This window comes from Eschscholzia californica, unplaced genomic scaffold, assembly GCF_041429995.1.
Source record: "Eschscholzia californica isolate CP2 unplaced genomic scaffold, dmEscCali1.0.p SCAF_5, whole genome shotgun sequence".
Classification (NCBI taxonomy): Eukaryota; Viridiplantae; Streptophyta; class Magnoliopsida; order Ranunculales; family Papaveraceae; genus Eschscholzia; species Eschscholzia californica.
The window spans coordinates 41,247,227-41,273,716 of record NW_028238472.1 but is presented as its reverse complement, the minus strand read 5'-3'; the positions used below and the strand labels follow the sequence as shown (position 1 = coordinate 41,273,716).

The 26,490-nt window shown below is 36.4% G+C and overlaps 4 protein-coding genes across 6 annotated transcripts; all 4 read left to right on the top strand.

Annotated features, from left to right (window-relative positions):
* Window positions 1–758: 758 nt before the first annotated feature.
* Window positions 759–3,524, top strand: LOC147539270 (uncharacterized). 2 transcript variants are annotated; one of them, XM_086644896.1, is made up of 5 exons: window positions 759–1,259; window positions 1,769–2,179; window positions 2,832–2,927; window positions 3,087–3,154; window positions 3,243–3,524. In XM_086644896.1, the coding sequence occupies exons 1-5, from the start codon at window positions 951–953 to the stop codon at window positions 3,346–3,348; spliced, it is 990 nt and encodes a 329-aa protein (XP_086501022.1). In that variant the 5' UTR covers window positions 759–950; the 3' UTR covers window positions 3,349–3,524. The 2 variants fall into 2 exon arrangements, with proteins under 2 accessions (XP_086501022.1, XP_086501021.1); XM_086644895.1 differs by having other exon boundaries at window positions 2,814–2,927.
* Window positions 3,525–6,689: 3,165 nt separating this feature from the next.
* LOC147539269 (guanine nucleotide-binding protein alpha-1 subunit) lies at window positions 6,690–15,786 on the top strand. 2 transcript variants are annotated; one of them, XM_086642622.1, is made up of 14 exons: window positions 6,690–7,024; window positions 8,805–8,954; window positions 9,069–9,141; window positions 9,563–9,600; window positions 9,711–9,800; window positions 9,921–9,998; window positions 10,202–10,309; window positions 10,466–10,567; window positions 11,241–11,296; window positions 13,839–13,973; window positions 14,464–14,557; window positions 14,643–14,702; window positions 14,788–14,867; window positions 15,289–15,786. In XM_086642622.1, the coding sequence occupies exons 2-14, from the start codon at window positions 8,868–8,870 to the stop codon at window positions 15,464–15,466; spliced, it is 1,179 nt and encodes a 392-aa protein (XP_086498748.1). In that variant the 5' UTR covers window positions 6,690–7,024; window positions 8,805–8,867; the 3' UTR covers window positions 15,467–15,786. The 2 variants fall into 2 exon arrangements, with proteins under 2 accessions (XP_086498748.1, XP_086498749.1); XM_086642623.1 differs by having other exon boundaries at window positions 6,694–7,024; window positions 8,808–8,954.
* A 3,389-nt stretch (window positions 15,787–19,175) lies between these two features.
* On the top strand, window positions 19,176–20,414 carry LOC147539268 (uncharacterized). The gene has a single exon (XM_086643095.1). It carries the CDS (start codon window positions 19,176–19,178, stop codon window positions 20,412–20,414), a length of 1,239 nt encoding a protein of 412 aa, XP_086499221.1.
* A 3,361-nt stretch (window positions 20,415–23,775) lies between these two features.
* On the top strand, window positions 23,776–25,969 carry LOC147539267 (protein OXIDATIVE STRESS 3 LIKE 1-like). The gene is made up of 2 exons (XM_086642386.1): window positions 23,776–24,442; window positions 25,294–25,969. The coding sequence occupies exons 1-2, from the start codon at window positions 24,054–24,056 to the stop codon at window positions 25,802–25,804; spliced, it is 900 nt and encodes a 299-aa protein (XP_086498512.1). The 5' UTR covers window positions 23,776–24,053; the 3' UTR covers window positions 25,805–25,969.
* Window positions 25,970–26,490: the final 521 nt, after the last annotated feature.

The window sequence follows — 26,490 nt, the reverse complement described above, 5'->3', positions numbered from 1 at the left end:
GCTTTTCTGGGCGGCAATGAGAACCTACGCATAGAACTTGTCAGGTGAAAAAGAAAGGAATTCTTTCCGTTTGGAGGTTTTGCAGTTCGTTTTACGCGATCTAAATCTTCTGCATTACCACCTAAAGATAGGGGAACTCACCGAAATGGTTCTGTCACATGCGAAAAACATCCACCTATAGCCTAAGTTTGAGATGCTCTCGCAAACAATGTGCCACTATCACCCTCAGGGGAGATGCTAGAGAGCCCAAATTTTTTGGGCATTTTAATGCCCAGCTGATGTGGAATCACTAAAAAACAAGGTTTTTTCAAAGTTTGACTACGGTGGGGACCGCTTTTATTTCTAAATGAGGAAATATGTCACCCTCTAAGTACCAATTTCTAAGTCACTCTATCATTTCCCCACCCTCAGCTCATTTAGGCCAACTCTCCTTTAAATCCGAAGCTTGCAATGAAAGTTTATCTTAAACCTATCTACTTCTCGAACTCTAATACAAAGACAATGTGAATACCACCTGCAATGCTTGGGCTAGAATTAATGGCCACTCTCCCTTCACTAAAGTCGAAGGAGTTAAGGTTAAGAATTTCCGCACTATCTCAAAACCAAACACTCTTATACCATTGATGACCTAACTCTCCTTGAAACCGATGTTCAAGGAGAAGGATTAGCGAAGACGATATTTACTTCACAAAATTCTAATGCTTTGGCCATGTGGAATAATACTAATAAGTGATATGACAAAATTATTTCCCTTCCACTGCACCCTAACATAGCATATCTTTGCTCAAAAGGAACAAACGAAACACCTCCTTTCTTCCGCCATAATAGAATCCTTCTGTTCTATATACACAACAAACACCAAATTTAACTATAAGAATCCCTCAATAACCATTCTGTTTCAATTCCATTTCTCACTACTTTCTCTCTCTCTCTCTCTATAACCTAGTAAAATGTCTTCTATGATCTACCTTCTAACAAAACTCAACTTATTCTTTTACATTTCAATAGTTGCATCAATCTTTCAAAAACCCATTTCTTTTCTACCAAATCCCAATCGATTTCTAAGTTTAGTTACCCTTCATGATTTTATATTGTCTCTTTACTTTTACTACTGTGGGCTTTCACCATATAAACTTGATCTTGATGATGATCAAACCACCATTTTTTCATGGGTTCCTAAAACAAGAAGTTTTGGAAAACCTTCTCTTGTTTTAGTTCATGGATTTGGTGGGAATTCAAAGTGGCAATTCTTTTTGCAGGTATGTTTTTATGGTTTTCTTCTCATGTTTTTTTCTTTCATTTTTGATCAACAAGTTTAGGGAATTGGTAGATCAAATAAAAATATTATGGTTTCTATATGTTTTCAATTGGCAAATGGTTACTCTAATTTGTGTTTTATTTGCATGAAATTGAATTACATAATTTTGATTTGAGTAGCCTTTTCGGCTAGTTTTTTTTTTTGAATTGTTTAGCGTCTGCCTCGAACCCTTGACCTCTAGGTGGAAGATTATACCTCTTACACTCCAACCAAGAATTGTTGGCCTTCCTTTTCGGCTAGTTAAGTGGAGTATATCACTTTAATCGGATATCTCTAACATAAAAATAATTTAGATTGTGAAGTTTATGCTACTGCTAAACGACAAAAATTTAAAAGTAATTTTGTAAACTAACAAAAAAAAAGAATCAATCAAAAACAAAGAAGCAAAAGACAGAAGAAAGTAATTTAGAAAAGATAAAATCTGATTTTGTACTAATTACCAAATTACAGGTGAAGTCATTGAGTAAAAGTTTCAATTTGTACATACCGGATTTGGTGTATTTTGGAAAATCATATTCAAATGCATCCGATAATACAGACATTTTTCAAGCAAAATGTATAGGAGAAGGGATGAAAAAATTGGGTGTAAACAAGTTTTCAGTATTTGGTATCAGTTATGGTGGATATGTAGCATATCATATGGCTGATATTTATAGAGATGAAATAGAGAAATTGGTGATTATGAGTTGTGGAATTTGTGCAACAAAAGAGCAAATTAAACAAGAGTTGAACAAGCATGGAAGAGATATTGCTGAAATTTTAGTACCAGAAAGACCAGAAGATGTGTTGACTTTGGTCAAGCTAGCTATATACAAGCCACCTTTGTGGGTCCCACTCTTCTTTATAGAAGATTTCATTAGTGTGAGTTCATTAACAATTACAACTCTAATTCCATTTTCTTTTCTTTTTTTAATTCCATTCTTTTTTTTACTCTAATTGCATTTTTGTTCTAAGGAATGAAATAGGATTTCTATACCAATCCTATAATGTGGATTTTGAGTAATCTCAATTGTTTATCATATTATTTCCTTTGATCAACAATGTGTTTGGAAGAAACTATTTTTGTCTGCAGATTATTTGATTCACGTTTCTAAAGTACAGAAATTGAAACTCCACCTATCTAATAAATTTAGATATGTCCGAAAGCGATTACATTATTCTTCAAAATGTGATTCATGATTCATTCTCATGTGTCTTCGAATCCTATTCTTATTAATTGCACTCTAATTCTGCACTCCAAACATGACCTTAGATTATCTCATTTATATGCCATTACAAACATTTGTAGTACTTGATAAGTTTGAGCTTCAAATCATCCAAAAATTTAACATGCTAAAGTCACCATGTAAGCTTGGAGATTAATGGCGGATTTTTTAAGAGTATGGGGTTACTCTCATCTCTAGAGAGATTTAACCGTCTTTACATTGGATTAGTGCCAAATACCATGATCTCGGAAAAATTAGTATAAAAATTGTTTGATTTGTACCACGGAAAGTCTTTCCTTTTCTTGCAGGTTATGTACAAGAATTACAGAAAAGAGCGACGGGAGATGATATACCACTTAATGAACAATAAAGAAGATTCTGACCCTCTTCCCATTCTACATCAGGTAATACTTTTTACTAATCAGATTTGATCCTCATAGAGATTCTTGATTTCTGCTAAAACCATGTAAATAAATTTTTTTTTAAAAGCGTAAATCATCAATATCTCACCTTTCTTTATCCCTCTCTATGTTTTTCTCATGGAGAAATCTTTCTAATTGTAGGAAACTCTCATACTTTGGGGTGATAAAGACAATGTATTTCCATTGGTTCTTGCTCATCAATTGGCAAGGTGTGGTTAGGCAAATAAATCAATTTAATTTAATTTAATTTGATTGGATTAAGCAAGTAATTTAATTTGTTAATTACTCCAACTGCAGGCATTTAGGAGATAAATGTAAGGTGGAAATTATCAGAGATGCTGGCCATGCAGCTAATTTGGAATCACCTAACTTAGTTAATAGTTTGATAAAGTCATTCATTTAATTCTTAAGAAAGAATAACTTACTTTATAAGCAAGAGCTAAATTTAGTGATTGTGTATATAGTTCAAAAATTGCTAGAAAAGAAGATTACTAGATTTCAGGTAATTATGAACAATACATCTTAATCATTTGATGATTAATGACTAAGTAATGGTTAATTATCTACTTATTTTGTACATGATTAAGTAACTTATTTTGAGTAGAGCACTGTTTAAAGATAGTCAAAGTGCAAGAAGCTAGAAATTCTAGCTCATCTGCCTATTATCTCCAACTTAGCCACTCCTAGGTGTTTTTTTTTGTCCGAATATGAATCGGCTAAACTCAATTGGTTCAATCTGAATTGATTGAATTATATTACAAATTGGATGCTTGTTATTTTAAATCAGAATTGTAAAATCTGAATTAATACTTTTTATATTTATGCCCCTATTTAATATTTTAGACAAACAAAACCCTAATTTGTCACTCCTCCCTCGGGTGAAATAAAAAAAAATCAAAATCTAAACCTAATTACTATCTTTCTACTCAGTCCCCCTCTCTCTAAGCGATATACGCCGATGGAATCCAGCAATGGAGGTATATATATCTCTCTCTCAGTCCTTCTTACTCCAGATCAGCGAGTGAAGCCCTATATCTCTAACTGATCTTCAGACCCTCTCTCTCTCTCTCTCAATCTCTCTCTCTCTAACTGATCTTCAATAAAGTTAAGGATATGGCGAGGGTTTTAACACGATGCCCCTCGCCATATTTGGTGGTTTGTGCTTCAGTGATAGTATCTTGTGGTGGCGGTAGATTTCTGGTTGTGGTGACGGTCAATTTCTGTTGGTGGTTTGTTCCTGTGGGGGTCGTCTGGTGGGTGGTGGTTTGTTACAATTTAGATGGTTGCCTAGGTGGTGGTGGTGGTGGTGGCTTGTTTTTGCGGTGCTGCTGGTTTGTTCTGGTGGTTGTCTGGGTGGTGGTGGTAAAATGTTTCACTTTTTTCTTTGCTTTAATGTTTTGTAACTTCATGTTTACCAAATTAACTTGAGGTGAGATTAAATGATGGTGTATATATTATGTGATTATGTATGCACGTTTGAATAAATTGTCATAAAACTGATTACTCATTTATTTTGATTATATATCATTCCAATCATATTTTATGTTTTTTCATACCCCCGTATTGTTAATACATGAAACAAGTGATCGATACTAATCGTAGTGTACTTTCATGTGCCTTGTCATGCACCTCGTATAATTAGGCGATACTTTCGATGACTCGGCGTTAATCGTTCAAATATATAGTTCATGTGACTAAATATGATCCCCAGATGTACATAGTGCTCAAGAACATCAACTTTATGAATCGAGCTTAGGTTTAGGATTGTCGATCGAACCATACGTAGTCGTAGGATAGTCACTACGGATTTTGGACCCTCAACACCTCTCCTACCCGACTCTATCACTCGATCCTACTCTCGACTCAATCTCCCGCCCTTACTAAGTTTATTTTATTTCATTGTTTCTTAATTTCTCATTTCTCTCTAATCAATCAACAATCCCCCCCCCCCCCACACATCCCACTTTATGCTTTTGTTATTTGCTTAGGGTTTCGTCTGGGTTTGTCTTGTGATACTTAGGCGTTCATACATTAATGCAATTTGATACCTATATTACCGTCATATCACTGTGGATCAACCTCGATCTTGCCAAGTTTTATTAGTTGATACCTCAGTTTGGGTTCAAGCAGGTATATCAAATGGTAATCATATATAATTTCAGGTAATTGTATATAATATTTGATAACTTATTCATGTTGCATACGAAGTTTCCTTGGTATAAGACTATGTTAACTAAGTCATACTAACTTTTGAAGCTTTAAAACCCAACAAATATCTTATATAAAAATAGTTAGTGGTGTTCAACAAGTCATACAGAGTCTTTATATTATCACATGTTGTGTGTATATATTTATTATTGTGAGGGTAAGAAATCGCGGGTCAAGAAGTCAGCTGGACCGGGTTGTTTACCTGAAGTCGAACCTCCACCTGTTAATAATTTGCGGGCACCGACGATGTCTTTGGGCTTAACCTGTGACAAAAGAGACAAAACACACGTGACCGTAAGGTCTTAGAGGACACCAGGATGGTGCCGGCCCAAGGGGCTCCAACGGTCAAGTCAATAAACTTGGCAAAGAGTAAATAAGAACTGTAAATTAGAGTTTAAGCTATAGAGTTAAATATATTGCTTGAGCGAGTCGGTCGTTGGGAGAAAATGTGATACATCCAAGTGTATGCCTGCCTTAATTTTCTGGTCGTCGAGTGAAGTAATGCGCTTGCACCCCTTAGTCATGTGGAGAGAGAAATGGTCAGTCGCCTTCCTTGAGTAGGTAATCGTTAGGAGATAGAAGGATCACTCGTCTTCCTTGAGTAGGCGATCGTCAGGAGAGAGAATGATCACTCATCTTTCTTGAGCAGGTGATCGTGAGGAGAGTGAATGATCACCCGTCTTCCTTGAGTAGGTGGTTGTTAGGAGAGAGAATGATCACCCGTCTTCCTTGAGCAGGTGTTAGTTGACTGCCACTGGTTTAGATAATCGATGTCAGAGAGAAAATAGGTGCTTAGCTGATTGCAAGTGAATTTGGATATCTTAAGAATCTAGTACCAATAGTAGAGGTGTCTATGGGTTCCCACTTACTCATTGTTTCTATTGGATTCAGATCCACATTCATATTCAATAAGAATTTAGCATCCGACAGATATTACTTGATAGTAACATATAAGATTTCCAACAACCATTGGCTCAAGTGGTAAGAGGTAAGTCTTCCAACTTAAAGATCAAGGGTTCGAGGCACATGCTTACCAATTCAAAAAAAAAAACATATAAGATTTCAAAATCCATTAGGTGATATTTGATAGGTACCCTATGCACACAACTAGCCGACTCCTGTAAGTGGCCTACTGATTCTTTTAGGTAACTTCAAAGAACATTCGAATAAGTAACTCAAGAAGTGTTTTTTTTAGAAGTTACATTGTTTTGTTTCAACCACAAACTTTACAAATCAATGTCAATAAAACAGTTTTCCGTCTTAAGATGGTAAAAGTCGTACATTAACTTAGAATCAACCAAACATTCATAAGCCGGAAACACAGGGGTGTTTTGGTCATATTCTGCGTGTATAGTTCACTTTAATTCATTTTCCATCCAAAGAGAGGGTTTTGGCTCTTTCCATCCAAAGAGGGATCTATATCAATGGTTGGCAGAAAATGAGGGTGGGTTCTTATATATCCATTAACATGGGGGGTTTAATATCAAATTGTCGCCCCAAAAAAGGACAAAGACAGAAAGACTCTACTATTACTTTGACTGAACGAAAAAGCATTCAGCTTTCGGCGCTCTCTCTCTCTCTCTCTCTCTCTCTCTCTCTCTCTCTCTCTCTCTCTCTCTCTCTCTCTCTCTCTCTCCAGATTTAGCAGCTGTGATACCCTCTTTCTCTCTCTAAAACTTTCTCTGCTGTTCCTAACTCTTCAATCGTTCCGGCCAAAATCCAGCAACCTTCTCCCTATTCATTTCATTCTTCTTCTTCCTTCTTCTTCTTCTTCTTGTTGATGATCGTTTATGTGGTTTTCTTCGTGGAGGTTGCTTTAATCTGACCTCTGGTTTTCGACTTGCAGATAACTGAGATTACTCCATTAACAAGTATGATACTCAACCTCTCACTTGTATTTTGCATTTTGTAGATACTTCGTTGTTTAGATTTTTCTGATTTTTGCTTAGTATTGTTGAATCATGGATGTTAGTATTTGATCTGAGATGTTTTAGATCACTAGGTTTTTTTTTGGGGGGTACTATTTCGGTGGATTTGGATTAATTAAGTTCTCTTGATTACTGTTTAGTAGTACTAATTGGTCTATTGATGAGAATTTGAAGTTCAATAGGAATTGTGTTTATTCTCATTGTACATAAAATGCTGTGGATTTTGGTTACTTGATCCCTTTTTGGATGAAACTGTAAAATTTGTTGACTTGAACTATTTGATTTGTGTGAAGGATTTGAATCAATATATGAAGAATAATGTAAGGGTCTTGTGATTCTAAAACCACTGAAAAATGGATAGATTTCATTCTATTGACTAGTACTGCCTCCCAATTTGAATCCAAAATCTGAGAATGAAGCCTGGATTGGCTGCATTTGTATTCTGTTCCCAATGATACAACATCCTCTTGATTACATCTTCTCTAGTCGTCTGTTTCTCTTAGAAGATTTTATCGTTCCTTAAGTTTCAAAGGTTGCAACTGGGATAAATCTCCATGTCTCGATCCCTCCTTTTGGTAATGGAAATGCCTCCCACTGTTCTATGCAGTGTTTTTTACTTCCTTTGGCGAGTTGGTCTGCAATCTGCACCAGGTGATTCCTATGGAATTGGCAAAAAATCCCAAATCTCGGTTGGAATTTGACAAGTGTTGAGACAATGTATTGTTGTTTCCTCACATTTCACATCTATAAATCCTGGTGTCACCTTTCCCCATAAGCTCATCAATGGCTGGCCACATGGTGGAAGCTCACTATGGTTAGAACCAGTTTCTCCAGATTACATAGTACAGGGTAATCTGGTCTCTGTTGGACGCCTGGGGTGGATAATGTTCCACATGGAATGCATTGTTTTGGGCAGACGTATCAACCAGGATTATGTATAGGATGGCTGAAAACTGAATCATTATAATGAATCACTTACAAGCAACTTAAAGTATCCGATATGCACCAGCATTGAATCATGTACTATTCCAAAAACTTGGCCCTCGGGTATACCCCTGGCTAGCCGACGACCAACTTTTTGTTCGCCCTCTCTAAGTTCTTGGATGATTTATAATATTTGCTACTTTTTTGTTTTCCATTCTGGGACTTGGGTGTTACCATAATTGCTAAGGTAAGAGTTACTAGTGATGGTCGTTTAATTAGTAACTTACTATTTTGTTTTGTTTGATAATCTTTTGATTGGTAATTGGTTAGCTATTTCCCAAGGACTTCACTTTTGGTGGATGTAAGCATGGTAAAATGAAATCATCAAAGAAGTTAAGGTAGAGTTTTATATGTGGTACGAGGGATGTGGTGATTGTATAAAATTTCAGGTTGATATGGTCTAGATAAGTCATACCAGTCAAACTACACATAAATATGTCACCATTTGATTGACATGTATCTCACGTTCAAAGCAACCATTTTAGGTGAAGAGTTTGACAGAACAAAAATGTCAGAATCATTGCTTCGAAACATATATTGCACATTGGACTTACGGAAATGATTATATTTCTTTTAGTAGGTATATCGTGTACCCAATTTCATTCTCAAAAATTAAATAGGACTCGTGGCCTTATTCTTTCCCGCTGGCCAAGTTGTTGTCTTCAATGTACTATGCTGTTAAACGGGTATTAGGATTTAGAAGACGTGACTAACTACCTCATCTGGCTACTTTCTGCAGCAGAACTATAAAATATTTGGAGAACCTCTGGAATCATAAAGTATCTTGTTTGGTGCAACTTCTATGCTATCAACTGTATTTCAAGAAATGGGCTCACTCTGCAGCAGACACAATCATCGAAATGAAGGCGACTCGGAAGAAAATGTGCAGGTCGTACTTTGACTTCGAGGAATAATGCTCACATGAGTATTCCGTAAATTTTGACTCTACATTGTATACCCTACATGCAATATTGAACTCCGTCATTGTGGTTTGTGTTTTCAGGCTGCAGAGATTGAGAAGCGGATAGCTCAAGAAACAAAAGCTGAGAAGCACATCCAAAAACTTCTGCTACTTGGTATGTACAATAGACATTATTTTATTATTGGAATACATGGTACTCTTAATGTTAGTTCATATTAGTACTTTGCATTGGGTTCAACGTCCTTCAAACTTCGTAATGTTGCAAAAAATTACTTTTCTGTGTACTAAAATTTTCTCTGTGAATGATGAAAAGCTGAAGGCATAAGCTATTTTCATAAAACCATTTTCGTTAAGCCAAAAAGAAAATTGATACTGCCACTTGCTTTTTAATTTTTTAAGGATTTTATGTGTGCTATCTCCCCTGAAAATAAGTTTTAGATATCTGTATGACTTTATTTAGTTAACTTTGTGAGCTTCATTTTAGAACACCACCCTTTTTATTTTATGTATATGCATTTAATAAGTGTGTCGGTTCTTATAATTTATAACTTGGGTGGTTTATGTTTGTTATTAAGGGGCTGGAGAGTCAGGGAAGTCTACAATTTTCAAGCAGGTTAGTTATTATACTAATTAAATCATTCTCTGTGTCGAAAAGTGGAAATTTTCTTTCTCTTTCCCTGTCTTGAACTCTTTCCTTGTGTTATTTTCATGGTTGCTTTGCAGATAAAGCTTTTGTTTCAAACTGGTTTTGATGATGCCGAACTAAAGAGCTATACCTCAGTTATCTATGCCAATGTGTACCAGACAATTAAAGTACGGAATTCCCGATAGGGTGTGTTAGATTTTGTGATGGATACTTGCATAATTTGTTTGAAAGAATTACAGTTCTTGCTAGTCAATCCTTCTTCTTGAGGTTAATTGTGCTGTCTACAGGTATTACATGATGGAGCAAAGGAATTTTCTGAGACTGAAGAAGATTCATCTAAATATCTTTTATCTCCGGAAAATCGGGTATGTTTTTTTTTGGTTTTCTGGGACATGCAGCGGTCTGGAGTTCCATACAACCAGTTTTAGCATTTTTGTATTGTGTAATTTTTTTTAAAAACCATTTTCCAGATAAGGGGTTATCAAACTTCTCTTATTTATTTAACTCAATCCTGTGTTTGAGGACTTCAAAATCTTAGTGAAGTAATGGATCCATTATTTAATGTCAGGATATTGGAGAGAAGCTATCTGCAATTGGAAGTAGGTTGGATCATCCACGTCTGACTGCAGAGCTCGCACATGAAATAGAAACTTTATGGAAGGATTCTGCAGTTCAGGTAACTTGCTCTCCAAATGGGTGACCTGTGAAGCTAATGTTCTATTCCTTTATATTTATCTGATTTTCTCGGACAACTGAGATTGCCAAATTTTTCTAATTCAAGGAATCTAGATTCCGCAGCCTTCTCTTATTTAATATAAATATGAATATGCAGGAAACTTATACTCGCGGAAATGAACTGCAACTTCCAGACTGTGCACACTATTTCATGGAGAATTTACAAAGATTGTCTGATGTTAATTATGTCCCAACCAAGGTTTGATGTCCTAAACCTCTTATGTCTTTTACCGAGCAATCTCATTCTCCATTTCCTTGTAAATTTAGTCAATTGAACAAGCAGCTTTAGAACATCATTTCATTTAACTCATCCCCTTACAAAAGACATGGACATTTCTGAAGCAATTAATGTGACGTAAGTTATAATCTTGCATCACGGGACGAATCTCAACATCTAAGAGATCTCTAATGTGCGCCACTGTTGATCAATTTACTACGTTTGTCGAGTTTGTAGTCTCTTGGTATCTGTGGCTACAGATACTAGCTTGCCAGTAAGATATGAGTGACCGTAAAATATGGAAGATGTTCAGAACCTATTGATGTATGATATTTTTTCCGTTCTGACAGCTTGGATCTTCCTCAAACACAAGAATGTATTTAGGGTTCCTCTTTACCTTTTAAGGAGAGTACCAGAGTAAGATCAGCTGCTGGTTTTCCTGCCAATGTTAGAGACTTGTTTAATGGATATTTGTTATTTTGGCCACATTTTCTTTTTATCTATGCTGCTAAATGTATCAAGTCCATGACGTCATGGTTATATCTGCTGAAGGAATTAAGCATTTTTATCATGTTAAATCGTGGTGGAAGTTTGTCCTTGCACTTATCGTAGAGATAAAACAGAGTGGTTCTTAATAAACCCTCTCTTATTGCAGGAGGATGTACTTCATGCAAGAGTTCGTACATCTGGCGTCGTGGAAATCCAATTCAGGTGATCTTTCAATCTGTTGCTATTTCATATTTCATAAAAATAAAGACGCCTCATGTTTCACCCTAAGAGGATCAGCTTATGAAGAACATCTCAATCCCAAAACTTCTCTATTACACAATGGGCCTCCAAACTACAAGAGTGTAACGACTTCGTTGGTCGTTTTAGTCCTCAAAGTAGTTCGACAAAGAAAGTGTGTTAAGATAAAATGTTCCAATTAGTGGAATTGAATGGTTTCCCCTAACATTAATGGATTACATGCAGACTATACTTCAAGTCTTTAACTGGGTGCCTTGGATTAATGCAGTTAATTTTGGTGAAAGAAGTCTCTTCTTTGTATCAGCCTAAATCATTTTAGGGCTTTTCAATTAGGAAAGCTGTAAGTTTCCTGTGTGTACTGTGGGAGGAGTTTGCCTTTTTCTTTTCCCATGTTTCCTTACTAACTTATTTGGACAAACTTGTCTGGTGCTATATTTTCTGGCTCCAACGAAGAGATGTATTATAAATTGCGTGAGCAGTGAAAGCACCAAATATGGTTCTGATGATTAGAGCAAATAATTGTTACTCAAAACTTGTATGCAAAAAAATCATCTTCAACATACTGGTTGGGGATGATTATATAATGTAGTATCCTCTTTCCCCCTTGCTGGGGGATCCTCTTTCCCCCTTGCTGTTCCTACTTGTAGCAGAAGTGCTTAGCCAGTGTCTCCAAGAGGCTGGGAGGAGGGGATGGATCAAAGGATTTAGTGCAGCAGCTGGTGGGGATATGATCAATCACCTTCAGTTTGCAGATGATACCCTGTTCTTCATTGAGGAGGATGCAAACCAATTGAGGACATTGAGGGACATACTCATTTGGTATGAATTAGCCTCAGGGCTCAAGGTGAATATGCAGAAGTCTTTTATCTATAGCGCCTCTAAGGTAGGAGAAGATAATATGCATCAGGAAATGATCAAACAGTTTGGTTGCCAAGTGGGCTCTCTTCCAACCACTTACCTAGGTTTACCTTTGGGAGAGAGGTACAAGTCTAAGAAACTTTGGGACCCTGTCTTGGAAAGGGTTAATAAGAGGCTTGCAGCTTGGAAGGGGCACCTGCTATCAAAAGGGGGCAAAATTACTTTGCTTAAGTCAGTTCTTCAGGCCCTACCCACCTATTACCTGTCCCTCTTCTCTATACCCAAAGGTGTCTTGAAGGCTATTGATAGGAAAATGTGCTCTTTCTTATGGAACTCAACAGTGGGTGGCAAAAGATTGCATTGGATGAATTGGAATCAGATTAGAACGAGTAAAAGGAAGGGAGGTATGGGGGTGAAGAATCTGGAGTACATGAATCAAGCCCTTCTCACTAAGTGGCTATGGAGGATGGACCAGGAAAGGAATCAACTACGGCAGAAGGTTATTTCTAGCAAGTATGGAAATAGCAGCAACCTTTGGGTCAAAAAGTGTCAACAAACAACTTTCGGTTGTGGAGTTTGGAAGGGAATCATAGCCAATTTGAAAGACTATCACAACATTACTAAATGGGTCCTGGGAGATGGCCTCAAAATAAATTTTTGGACGGATGGGTGGATTGGCTCGAGCAGTTTAAAAGATAGTTTCCCGGACATCTTCAGGCTGGCTTCAAGACCAAGAGCTACTGTGGCAGAGATGTTTGACCTATCTAGCAATACTTGGGACATAGTAATAAGGAGAAACCTTAATGACTGGGAGATGCAGCAATACTTCCAGTTGTTGCAAGTTCTTCAAGAAGTGAAGCCCTCGGATAATCCGGATACTCGAGTTTGGTCAGTTGCGGGGGATGAACCCTTATCCGTCGCAAACTGCTATAAAAGGTTGGACAAAGATGTCCTTCTCCTTGATCCTTGTATATCCAAATCAGCTTGGATTAAGACCTTGCCCCCGAGGGTAGGCTTCTTTGTATGGGCAGTTCTGGTCTGGAAAGTCCCCACAGTGGATGCACTTAAAAGAAGGGGATTCCAAATCCCAAATAGGTGCATCCTATGTAAGGAAGAGGAAGAATCGGCTGATCACCTATTCCTCCATTGCAGGGTGGCAGCTAGTATTTGGAGGTACTTTGTTAAGGGCCTGGGAATACAGTGGTGCCCCCCTAACTCCATCAGCAGCATGGTAACTCAATGGGATGGCTTGTTAAAGAAAAAACATCGAAGGGAGGTCTGGAAACTAGTCCCGGCTGCGATCATATGGAGCTTATGGCATGATAGGAATAACAAGATCTTCAAGGACAAGAATCCCAATTCGGATGTGGATATTGAGGATATTAAGGGTGTTATTTACTATTGGATTAGGAGAATTGATAAATTCAAAAATGTATCCTACTTAGATGTAGTAGTCAATTGGGAGGCGTGGATGTCGTGAAACATCAACTACACCGCCCCCCCCACCTTGTAAATAGTTTTCTTTATATATTCAATCTAAATTTTCAAAAAAAAATATAATGTAGTATCCTAGTTTAGCATCATTAAATGTTTTTCTCCACTTTTTGGATATGTCTACAACTTACTGGATGAGCATTATTTTCTACAGCCCTGTTGGAGAGAACAAAAAAAGTGGTGAAGTTTATAGACTATTTGATGTTGGAGGTCAGAGAAATGAGAGAAGAAAGTGGATTCATTTATTTGAAGGGGTTAATGCTGTGATCTTTTGTGCTGCAATTAGCGAGTAAGTACCTGTTTTGGATTGTCGATCCAAGCAATTACTAGAAAACGTCCGAAAAGTATCTGCCCATTTTTCAGTAATGGTCCTTTGCCGTTATTGTTTTCCCATTGATTTGGTTCTTTCAGTTTTTGCCACATAACTGTTACAATGCTTGTTTTTGTGCCCATAAAATAAGGGTTATATCTGTAGAAGCAAATAATAAAATTAGCATGATATGTTTGTCCTTTTGCCCGTATACTAAGTTTTGACCGTCTGTCTCATTTACCATGCTTTTTAACTGCAATCCATTTCACACCATACCATTATAACAGCCGTTTTATGTTTTATGTCTATCACCATGAAAAACAAAATCATGTTACTATTCTGCTTTACTGTTATCCAAACATTAACCTAGTATCGTGTACAACATTTATTATTTTTCTATTATTTCCGTCTTAAGGGGAAGCTCAACATGTTAAACCTAATAAGATTTTAAATGATAATAATGATCCAGGTACGACCAAATGCTCTTTGAAGATGAAAACAAGAACCGGATGATGGAAACAAAGGAGCTCTTTGAATGGGTTCTGAAGCAGCCATGTTTTGAGGTCTTAATCTATGATTCCCCTGCTTAATATGAACCTTGTTTTCTTTTATAATTCTGACTTACTAAATGCCCTCTCTGTTATTTAGAAAACATCGTTCATGCTATTTCTCAACAAGTTCGATGTATTTGAGAAGAAAGTCCTACAAGTGAGATTTCTCATCTAGTACTCGACATTCTCTTCATAGAACTAAATCTATCACTTGATTGATCCTTAATATTGTATGTTTCTAGGTACCATTAAATGTGTGCGATTGGTTCAAGGATTACCAGCCTGTGTCGACAGGAAAACAAGAGATTGAGAATGCGTACGAGTAAGTATATAACACTTTTTTCAATCCGAGAAGTTTCCATATCTTGGTTATTATCTGAGAATCTGAGTTACAATGTCAATATTGCCCAAGCTTTTTTTAGTAATGCTCGTCATTACTGAAATGATGGCCTCTTTGGTACTTCAATATTTTCATTTTCTGTCACGTGCAAGTTATAATAATTAGAATAATCATTTTTTTTCTGGTATAACTGTTATATTAATAAAAGTAAAAAAGAAAAATATGCGACAGTCAATCACTTTCTTTTATCGTTGTATCCCAGAATGTCGCCATTTTTCCCACTTTTTCTTACGTCCAACTCCAGTGGAAAAGCCTTACATTTGCCCTTACAACAGTAACAACCAATGATCATTATTATTACATTTCAAGTATGTCTGAGTTGTATGATTCAACCTTGTTACAGGTTTGTAAAGAAGAAATTCGAAGAAATGTACTTCCAGAGTACTGGTCCTGATCGTGTCGACCGAGTATTCAAAGTCTACCGAACGACAGCTCTAGATCAAAAGCTCGTCAAAAAAACATTCAAATTGGTAGACGAGACTTTAAGGAGGAGAAACCTTCTCGAAGCAGGTCTATTATGACTGTAAGTAACTTAAAATGGTGGTAATTCATACTCTGAATGTGTTTATTACAAATTTCTCTTCAAATCGAAAAGAATAATCTCTTTATAGGCGAATTAAGCTCCTCCCCGGAAATCATTATTTTTCTTTTCGAGTGTTCATAAACATTTCGCAGCTTAAAATTCGTCCAGCTTTCTGGGGCGTGGTGTGATGATTCTTTGTTTTTTTAGCTTATTTCTCGATCATGGGGGTATCGTTATGAGTTTATGTACAGAAACTGCAGAGTTTTCTTTGGAAGCTCAACTTGAATTGTTGAATGTTAAAGTGAATAGTTTGTACAAGTGAATGCCCTCTTTCATTGTTTCTCTTGTATAAAAAGTTCCAACTTATTTTTAGGAGTTTGACAATAATCGCCATTAGCTGCTGTTATTTTTCAGTTAATGAAACTGAAGGGACTTGATATTTCAGGCTTCTATACAAAAGGTGGGTTTTTCGGTGTTCCAGCTTCTACATAGAAACTCCATCGCCTAGCTTATTAGAGGCTCTTGAGCTCGCTCTGGGCATAGAAATGCTATTTGGCCCGAAAATGGGAGCCAACCACCGCCGGAAAGCTGATGTGGCGGCTCCCCTTAGTCCGGCCATGTGGAGAGAAAAATGCCCGGACCAATGAGACCAGATGCGTCAGATTTCGGTCTGTGGTCGACCCCTATTCTCGATGACCTAAATACGCCTACTGGCCTGCCAGATAAAGTCATTACCTACATGTGCCCATGCTGGTGAGTTTTCCACCTCTAAACTTGAGGTGATGTCTTGTATATGATCAATGTCTGAGTGATGGAGACTCATCTAAGAAAAATTGAAGGGAAACAGACTCCCTTACGGAAGCAAAAAACACACCAAAACACAAAGAAGTTTGTAGGGTTGGTGTGGTGTATAATAATTATGACAAACAAATAGTGGTGTGTAAACGTGTCAAACTATAATTGATATAAATTGATGGTTGGATAAGAGTCAGGGTCAGCAACCATTTGATAGAGATAGATACAATGACTCTAGACATAGTCTAGACTCTAGAGAGTGAGTGAGAAAGAGAGAGAGAGAATGAGAGAGAGAGAGAGAGAGAGAGAGAGAGAGAGAGAGAGAGAGAGAGAGAGAATGATGATTGGTGGGTGTCTTGGTGGTGACTTTGTTGGAAGTTGCCACATATTTTGTTCTTATTATTGGAAAATATATAATTAATGTGACCATACTAAAAGAAAAGAAATAATTTCAAGTGCTATCTATAGTTGCATGTGTGTGTCTCTGCTGTAAAAACAAAATTATACCCTTAATTGCAAAAAAGTATTACAATCCTCTGTAAAGCTTTGTAATGGTATAAAAGAAGTTACATTGTAAGGTGAAATGTCAAAACCTACAAAATATATATGATACTATGCTTTAAAAAGCGGCGTCTAGGCGCCGCTTACACACTAATCGGCTAGCTGTCGATCGACTAGCACTCGGTCAGCTAGTCGATTTCAGCAGTCGAGTTAGCCGGCGCCCAGGAGCCGACTAAAGCCGACTACCCGGCTGGCTAGGCGCCGACTAACTCGGCTCGGGCAGCAGTTATTTTTTTTTTTTTCAAAACCCCAACTTAAAGTTAGGGTTTTAATGTTCTTTCCTTATGCAGCCGTCCCCCTCTCTCTCTACTACTTCTTGCCCTAATAGGCTATAGCAGCAACCATTGAAGATAAAAGAAGAAACGTTAGAGAGAGAATTAGAGGAGAAGAGTAAGAAGTTCAGCAACAGTCTCCGTCACTTTCGATTTCCTTCTCAATCCTTTCATCTCTTTTCTTCCTTATACACTGATTTGTTTCTCTCTCTATCTTTCTCTCATGTTTAGTGTTTACTACCTGTCTCATCTTTCTCTCTCTATGTCTGTCAAAAGTAGGTGAAAAGATACCACGTGATTATCTCTCCCTTCTTTCTCTCTCTTGGCTGCTGGCACTATATGAAAGAAGTTCTTCCTTCAATCTTTTCTTTTATCAATAATAAAAATAGTTTAGAACTTTAGACTAATGAGGAACCTATGTATTATTGTATCCGAGCTTAGATATGATATGATGTTCTTTTATTGTTCGCAAAAAAAAAAAATAGAAGAAAACTTTTACATTATAACTCCACGTCTTATATGGTTTCTATGGATATTACGAGTCATGTATAATTTACGTTTTAAACAAATTTTGTTTGTTTTCAACATATATACTCATTTTTTTTTACTAAAATCTGAAAATTCTTCTAAATGGACTTGTCGTCCGAGTGGACTGAATAAAGTTCAATTTTTCAGACTTCAAAACATGTTTAAAACGAAAGGCCGTCTTCTAGAATATTGTCAAATAACAAATTTCTCCTCCTTTAAAGTGAAAATTGAGTTGTTCTGATCGAGCTCTTGTATTCTTCTTCTTGTACTCGAAATCTTAGGGTTCGGTAAACCCTAAGTCGACTTCTTATGTAATCGGTCCCTCTGTATCTCCGTCGTCTTCTTCTTCAGTAACCGGTCTCTCTATCTCTGATACGAGATATAGCCCACTCTCTTGTCCTCTGCCATAAACAATTGAAACGAGGTATTTGCTATCTTACCTTTCCCAATTTTTTCTATTTTTGGACTGCGATGCCCGAAATCTTGTTGTTTTGTACTATTTTCCACAAGAGAAATTTAGTCGAAACTCTCTATAAATTTTTTGTTTTGGTGAAAAGTGACCGCTCAACATTTTCTAGTCATCACTTCTTTAGGTGTTTTTGTAATTTGCAATAGCTGCTTGCAAGAAGTTTGTCACAACTTGCAAGAGATGTGCAACAACTTAAAAGAGGGTTGCAATATCTTGGAATACGGTGACAAAAAATGTTAGGTTCTCCACTGAAAAAAATGCAAATATTTAGATTTTTAGCTAAACAAAACACAAATACTGGGTCTTTAACCAAACAAAATATAACTTGCTTTTTTAACATAAAAAAAATTAATTGATTATTTGGTCCAATTTGCTGTTTTCGTAAAACTTAGTTTCTTGTGATATTTAAGAATTACATAATAAATGAAACATAGAAATTAGGCCTTTTGGATTTTTGAGTTAAATTCATTTATGTTATGAGCTAAATAGAACTTCTAACAAGTAGAGGTGTTCCCCAGCATATTGTTGATACTTTTGTTCATCACCTGAATGCTCCTTTAATGCTTGATCAAGAAAAGTATCTAGGAGCACTCATTCTCAAGAAGGAAAACAGAATAGATAGCCACAATTGGTTAGTTGATAAGTTTAAACAGAGTCTATCAGGGTGGAAACAAAAGTTCATAACCCAAGCTGGCAGAACTACATTAATAAAATCAATTCTACCATCATACTGTACTTATGCTACTAGCTTTCAAATTATGCCTGTAGGCATCATTAATATGCTTGAGAAAATTGAGAGATGCTTTTGGTGGGGGCATCAATTGGATGAAAACAAGTTACATTTTGTCAACTGGGACATCATATGTAGCCCTAAACATAAAGGAGGGCTTGGTATTAGGTCGATTAAAGAGGCTAATCTTTCTCTCATTGCTAAACTGGTTTGGAAGTTCCTAACCAAACCAGAGGACATTTGGGTTCAATTATTAAAAGCTAAGTATCTTAAGGATACTAACTTTTGGAGTACCAATTGTAAACAAGGTAGTTCCCATATTTGGCATAGTTTTCATCAAATTAAGAACCTCATGGAAGGTAACTTACTGTGGCAGATAAGTAATGGACATAGGATTGATATTAGGTCTGACCCTTGGATCCCTTCAACTCCTAATCATATGCTTACTTTTATTAATAACTTGCCTAACAATTTCATTACAGTTTCTGACCTAATTGAGCAGGAAACAGGGAGGTGGAATTCAAATGTCATAACAGAGTATTTCAATCAAGAGGATGCCAACACAATTCTAGAAATTCCAATTCATGTCAATAATATTGCAGATAAACTAATTTGGTGTCCTCCTTCTAATGGTAAATTCACTAGTAAATCATTTTATACCCACATCAAGGAAAACCCAACAATAAGAGAGCAAGCATATCACTTTCCATGGAAACATTTTTGGAAGAAGAAGCAAATGATTCCAAAAATTCATAACTTTATTTGGAAATTAGTTCATGAAGGATTACCTCTATTATCCAACATAGGTAAGAGAGTCCCTCATATAGATCAGGAGTGTATGCTCTGTTCAACAGGAGAGATGGAATCAACTAATCACTTATTTGCAGAATGTGGTGTGTTCCACCGACTGATAAACTATGCAGGTCTAGAGGAGCTGCCATTTATAAAAGAAGACCCAATTAAAACTATGTCTCATATTCTAACTAATACAGATATTTCGGAAGAGAGTTGGTATAAAGTAACTTATCTCTACTGGGAATGGTGGAAAGAGCGAAACAAACTCCATTTTCAGAATCAAAACCCTAATCTGGAACGATGTTGGTGGAGCGTGAAAGAATCCCTCAGGTATATATCATTATCCCCTTCTGATTTGAATAATAACCCCTCATCGCAGGTTAACTGGATACCCCCTCAAGAAGGTAAGATTAAGATCAACTTTGATGGATCATTTAAAGAGACAGAGGCATCTTGTGCAGCAATAGCCAGAAACGATAAAGGAGAAATATTAGGTTTAAGGAAGAAGCAGATTGAACCGGAGTCTCCATTGCATAGCGAGATCGCCGCTCTGGAAGAGGCGATAACCCTAGCTGAAGAGTTGAGAAATGCACCTCTTATAATTGAGGGAGACGCTAGGGTTTTGTTGGAATGGATGAGAGTTGTTGATCCCGATATACCGTGGCGATTATCACACCGAATCAACGGTCTCTGTAAGAAGGCGCATGACGGACAGCTGGATCTTCTCTACTGCCCACGTGACTCTAATAGGGCAGCACATGAGCTGGCTCAGTCGGTCCTTCCTTCAAGAAACTAAGAAATTAATGATTTAGCCCCTGGATGTTAATCAGATTACTAGTTAGTCCCCTGGTTTGTATTGTATTTGGTTTCGGCCTAACTTTGTAACCTTATATTATTTATGTTATTGTCTTTCAAAAAAAAAAAAAACAAGTATTTGACTCGTGAAATGTGCCTCTGGAAGTTAGGGATTACCGTTTACTTGAAATCAGAATTGTCCAAATTTTTTGAATTTGTCTTAATATATAAGCTATGTGGATAGAATATCATTTCCATATCGAGACCTCGTGAACAAAGGTGGTTCTCTAAGTCTATTCATTCAATAGACTGACGTATGAAGACTTATCAAGTGTTAGAGCATCTCCAATGCAAAATTCAAAAAAAATTCGAATTGTGTGTCAAGTCTCAATCGATATTCTCTTTTTTAGATGACAACACTATTGAGATCACTGGTTCAAAAGACTTCTCCTATGCAATACTCCATAAACTAAAACAATGATGATAGGGGGACTCCCTGGACATACTCCCCCTTACAGGGACAAGGCCATTTTGGTCTCTGAAAAGACCAAAATGGCCTTGTCCTGTGAGGGGGAGTACAGTTGGGAGTATGTCAAAGGGAGTCTCCAATTCATGTTACAAACTAAAATTATGTAGATGTCATTTCCTAGATGAGTTGTTTTGCTGAAAAAAAAATGATGAGTTGTTTTGCTTTTAATATTGGACAATGAGATCTTCAAAAAAATCTCAAAGTATTGAGTTTATTGTTGAAACATTTTAGAAATAAATGTTGGCAGATCATCTTAAGACCGAAATTAAGTTTCACATTGAAGATAGTTTTTTTTTAAATCAATAAATCCCAAGTGTCAGTTGGAATTTTTCAATTTCAGTCTTGCATTGGAGATGCTCTTTTAACAGGTTTATGTTACTTGTCAACTTTGGGACAGTCATACTAAACCTCATGACAAAAGGAGCTTTCATCTTGACCTCATGCATAACTTTCCTCACATTGGGCCGACAGATTCATCAGACAGAAGGTTTCCATCTCTACCACTATTGGTACCATTTGGGACACTCATACTAGACCTTATGAACAAAGGAGTTTTTCCTTCAACTTGTTACTATCTACGTTGCTCGTCGTCAAGTAGATTTATTGACACTCTTTACATAGTGTTTCGAAAGTTGTGTTGCTTAACTAGATTCTGATGAGTAATACCGTTCATGGAGTTTAGATGTAGAGTTAATCGCTTGAGTATACTCTTGGGGCGATCCTAACTCTCTTGGTTCCGGAAAGAAATGAGGAAGTTGTCTGTTTACGATGTCTTTTCACCTTTTTATTCTCTTTTTGATTGCACGATAAATGTTGTTCTTTACTGTGCAATTGGTTGCATCTGTCTACGTTGAGACAACAAGCTCTCAATGTGAAGCTCGTCATTGTAGAAACGAAAGTGGACTTGGATTGCCTCTTGTTTGTCTTAAAGACCTTGGGTTATTGTAAGTTTTCGTCGTTGTATACACGAAAGAGGAGAAGCCGGGATAGTGATTTTTGTTTCTTAATAATCACCCAGTCATCATTTTCATGTGTGCCTCCTTTTGCCCTGGAGATTAAAGATTCAACACAACGGTGGACAATTTCATCTTTGTTTTTGGTTAAAATGGCGAATTGTTTCCCTAAATTTTGGATATAAGAACTTTCAAATTCAATTGTCATAGAATTTTGTGCATCCTATAAAAAACTCTCCTTGAGTGGTAAACGAAATTTTAGTTTTTAGTTAGATGTGATATTATTCATTTCTTATAAGCAGTGGTGAAGCCAGAAACTTTTTGTTGTGAGAGCACGTTTTATGATTGTAAATAAAAAAATTTGTATGCAAAATATTATTTTTAGAAGGTTGGGGTTAAAAGTGAAACAGAAAATTATATACGCACACACTAAATTACAAACCCACTCATTTATTACCAAGTCAGTGGAAAAATTAGGGATGTTTTAGTCGACACTACTTGTACAAAGAAGAGATATGAAGAGTAAGAAAGAACGTAATCTCTCAATTTCTATACTGCCTACAACAAAGGAGGTCTCTACCAGCGGTTCTTCTTCACATCTCTTTTTTTTTTCTCTCTATCTCCCTCTCTTTCTCACCTTCTCCCTTTAACACGTGGATCTGTATCTTTAATATGACAATTTCTCTCTCGATCCATCCCTCTCTATCTTACTCTAGTTTTATGTCTTGATCGCAAAGGGTTTCCCTCACGATTGTTCATCTTCTAATCTTTTTTTCATTGCACACATAATAAAGACTTGGTCTGGAGAGTTGAACTTTGACCAAATCAAATACAAGTGCTACTATAAGTTTGTAGAATAAGTTTGTAGAAAATGGTGGCACGTGTTTAACTTCTCAAATAAATTAAGAAGTTGATTGCGGAGAAATAACAAGTGTAAGATTATTGTTAAGGCTTATAGCCTTTGTTATATGGGCGAGACCTTATTATAAGAATGAGCTTGCTCCAAATTACAGTATAAGAGTTTAATTTAAAATTTAAGAAATTCATTTCGAAATTATTATTCAGATTGAAAAACAAACACCTTAATTGACAAAATTATTCAGTTCAGATTCAACCAATTGAGTTCAGTCAATTCAGATTAACTAATTCAGATTTGATCATGAAAAAAACACGACATACCTGTTTTATTGTTTTTTTTTTTTTTTTTTTTTTGTTGAAATATCTTTTGTAGGGGGTGGGTAGACAAACAGAATTAAACATAACCAGATTGAAATAGTCTACACCAAATAGAATGAAGTTTTAATTGGCCAAGCTTTGGTCGAGTATAAAATAGCCATGGACCCACAAATTCTTATCTCTATCTCTTAACTAAACCCAACAAATTTTATCCAATAGTAGAGAGAGAAAGGACAAAGATATTTTAATTTTCCTTGGTCATATGCACCTGCTAAATAGTGGGTCCCACAAATAACCTCTCTCTCTTTGGATAAGTCCAACTCACTCTTCAAACGCCACGTCAAATCCCAGTCTGTCACCTAAAAACTCACCAATCATAGACTCACACGTGTCATATCAAAGTCCTACTAATCAAATTAGGACACGTGGGTAAATCTCAACGGTTGTTATCAAATATTATTGCTTAAGCAAGTTGGAGGAATCTGTCTTGGTAATAATGTCTAAAGATAATTTATTTGTTTAAGAAAAAAACTAATCAACTTTAGATAGCATTTTAGTTAACTTACAACGAGTCAACTAAACCTAAAAAAACAGTTTTCATCTAATCCAACGGCTGATATTAATTGTCCATATTAAATATAATGAATCTAGTTGTATATTATCATAAGAACAAAAAAACCATTTTCTTATAACTCCTGGTGGTTGAAGATAAGGTTTTCTTTTTCTTCATCATTTTTATATACAAACAGAGCTTTCTCTTTCTCTCTCTACTCTCTCTCTCTCTCTCCTTTCCATTTTCTCTGCAATCAGAGTGAGAGATCTTGATCATGGAAAAAGTATAATAGATACCCATTAGATCTTTCATGGGTATTTAACCTTTTTTTAGATATATATATACTATAGTTTTTTTAAGACTAATTTTGGTTGGTTTTATCAATTAAATGTTCAAATTTTATGAGTTTAGGGGAATTTTTTTTTGATTATGTCGATTACCCTGAATAGGAATAGTAATAGGATTGAAGGATCTGGATTTGTTCATGGTATGAATCGGATTTCAATATTTGAGTCACCAGACTTAGGAACATCGATGACTGGAAATTTAGTTGGAGAAGAAGATAAGGGTTTTTCTGTGAGTAAATTAGGGTTGAAAGGGATGAAGAAGAAGGTAGAAGAGAGAGAAAAAGATGATGATGATGATGGTGAAGAAGAAGAAGAAGTTTTGGGTTCTTCAAGTAGTTCTTCATCTATTGGAAGGAATAGTGATTTATCAAATGGTGGGTCTTTGGATGAAGATGGTTCTGATGAAGTTCAGAGTTCTTATAAAGGATCATTTGATAATATGGATTCATTAGAAGAGGTTTTACCAATCAAGTAAGTTTTTTTAGTTTGATTTCATGATTTGGGTAGGCAAGATTTGTTCTTATTAATGGAGGGTTATGATTTGATGAGTGAAATTTAAGATATGGTTAGACTAGATCTTCTTTAGATTCAATTTACATAAGTTTTTTTCTCTTCATGTATATGATTATTAGTCCTTTTGAGTAGGTTTAGATTGGGTTTATTAGGAAACAAATCAAGTAAATCTCAGATTAAGATTGTGTTTAATAGGTGAAAACCCAAACCGTTTTTCCTATTAATTGGGAAGAGTAGTGATTAAGTTTAAGTGAGATCTATCCTATCACTACTTAGATCAAGAGCACAAGAATGAAACCCAATTTAACTTAATTGACTAGCAATTTCTTTCATTTGAGAACAATTTTTTCCTAAATCAATGAGTTTTGTGTATTAATCTGTAAAAAGTTTTTTTTTTTTTTCGAAAGTCAAAACCATTCCTTGATTAGTTCATTTCAAACCCAAGTTGATTGATGCCGAAGTTTGGTGACGTTGAATCATTTCTTTTGATCACAAGACACTATCTGTGAAATGAACTTTGTATATCCTGCCTGCACGGTTAGCGCCTCATTGTTGCCCTTGTTTTCAACCCTGGAATCTGTCAATGTCGGATTATCCGAAGCACGCTAAATCCAGCGGGATTCAACTTTCAACAAAATGGGGTTCTTTTTTTTCGAAATGGCACAGGGGATCTAGGGTACCTAGACGACCATAAACATCAATAATCAAGAGTCGATCTTGCAGTTTATCAGTCTATTATACTTCAATACGATTTTGTTCTTTATTTTCCTCTCTGTTTGCTGATTACTGACTATTCTTGGGCTCTGCAGAAGAGGAATCTCAAGGTTTTACTGTGGGAAATCGAAATCTTATACTAGTCTAGCGGATGCTTCATCTTCTTCTTCTGTGACAGATATCGTTAAGCCAGAAAATGTGTATAGCAAGAAACGGAGGAATTTGCTCGCTTGCAGTATCATTTTGGACAAGAATAGGAGCTCTTACCCATTTAGAAATAATGGTGGAGGAGGAATATCTAAGAGAATGACATCGAGTCGAAGTACATTAGCTTTTGCAGTTGCAATGAACAATTCTGAAACTGAAAGCGGAAACAACAGCGACTATTCAAATTCTCCACCAACTCAGACTCGGCCACCTCTTCATCCACAGTTGAAAAACTCGCTCGCGAATCATAACGGAGCATCATTATCATCACCGCCTCAAAAGAATCTCTCTTCATGGAGGTCTTTCTCCTTGGCAGATTTACAGTTTGCAGCAACTAATAACATGACTACTTCTAACTTGTCTATCAGTGTTGAAGACCAGCATGAGAAGCTCCATTAACCTCTCTCTCTTTCTCTCTCTCTCTTTACCTAATATAATGGTCTGCTACTTTGAACAATGTCTAGTTTAGGTTTTTGTTTGTAAATGGTCTGTGATATGTTTAACAAACTCGGTGGTTATATTTGGTATATGAGGCCAATATCAATACAAGTATGTTTTGCTCCATACTCTGGAATGATAAAACCTCAATTTTTTTCTGTCACAAGGCCAACTAAATCACTGAAGATTTTAGCCAATAGGTTCATACCCAATATCATTTCTCCCCCCCAAGCAGCTTCTCTCCCAGGCTGACAGACATCTGATAAATCGTACTTGTGCAGGAGCTAATTCACTCCTATAATACTCTGTTTCAGATTATTAATAAGCTTGGTTTTTCCTGCTCACTCGTCTTCCATGGTAAACTCTTGCCTTCCTTGACTTTCGCAGCTATTCTGGCTAATGGCGGTCCACAACTAATTTTTCTTTTATTGTAGTCGGTGTATCCGTCAAGAGGACCCTCTATGTTCCTTCATCTTGACAATGGAGGCCCTTAGTTGCCTGCTCACCTCCTCACTCTCAATCACTTAAGACGACTGCCTCGTCTGAAATTCATAATCTAAAACATATTATAATAGTCCTTTATGATTCTACGGTCCAAATGATGGACTAGGCCAAAAGGAGTACTATTTTTTTTTGTATGCACTTCT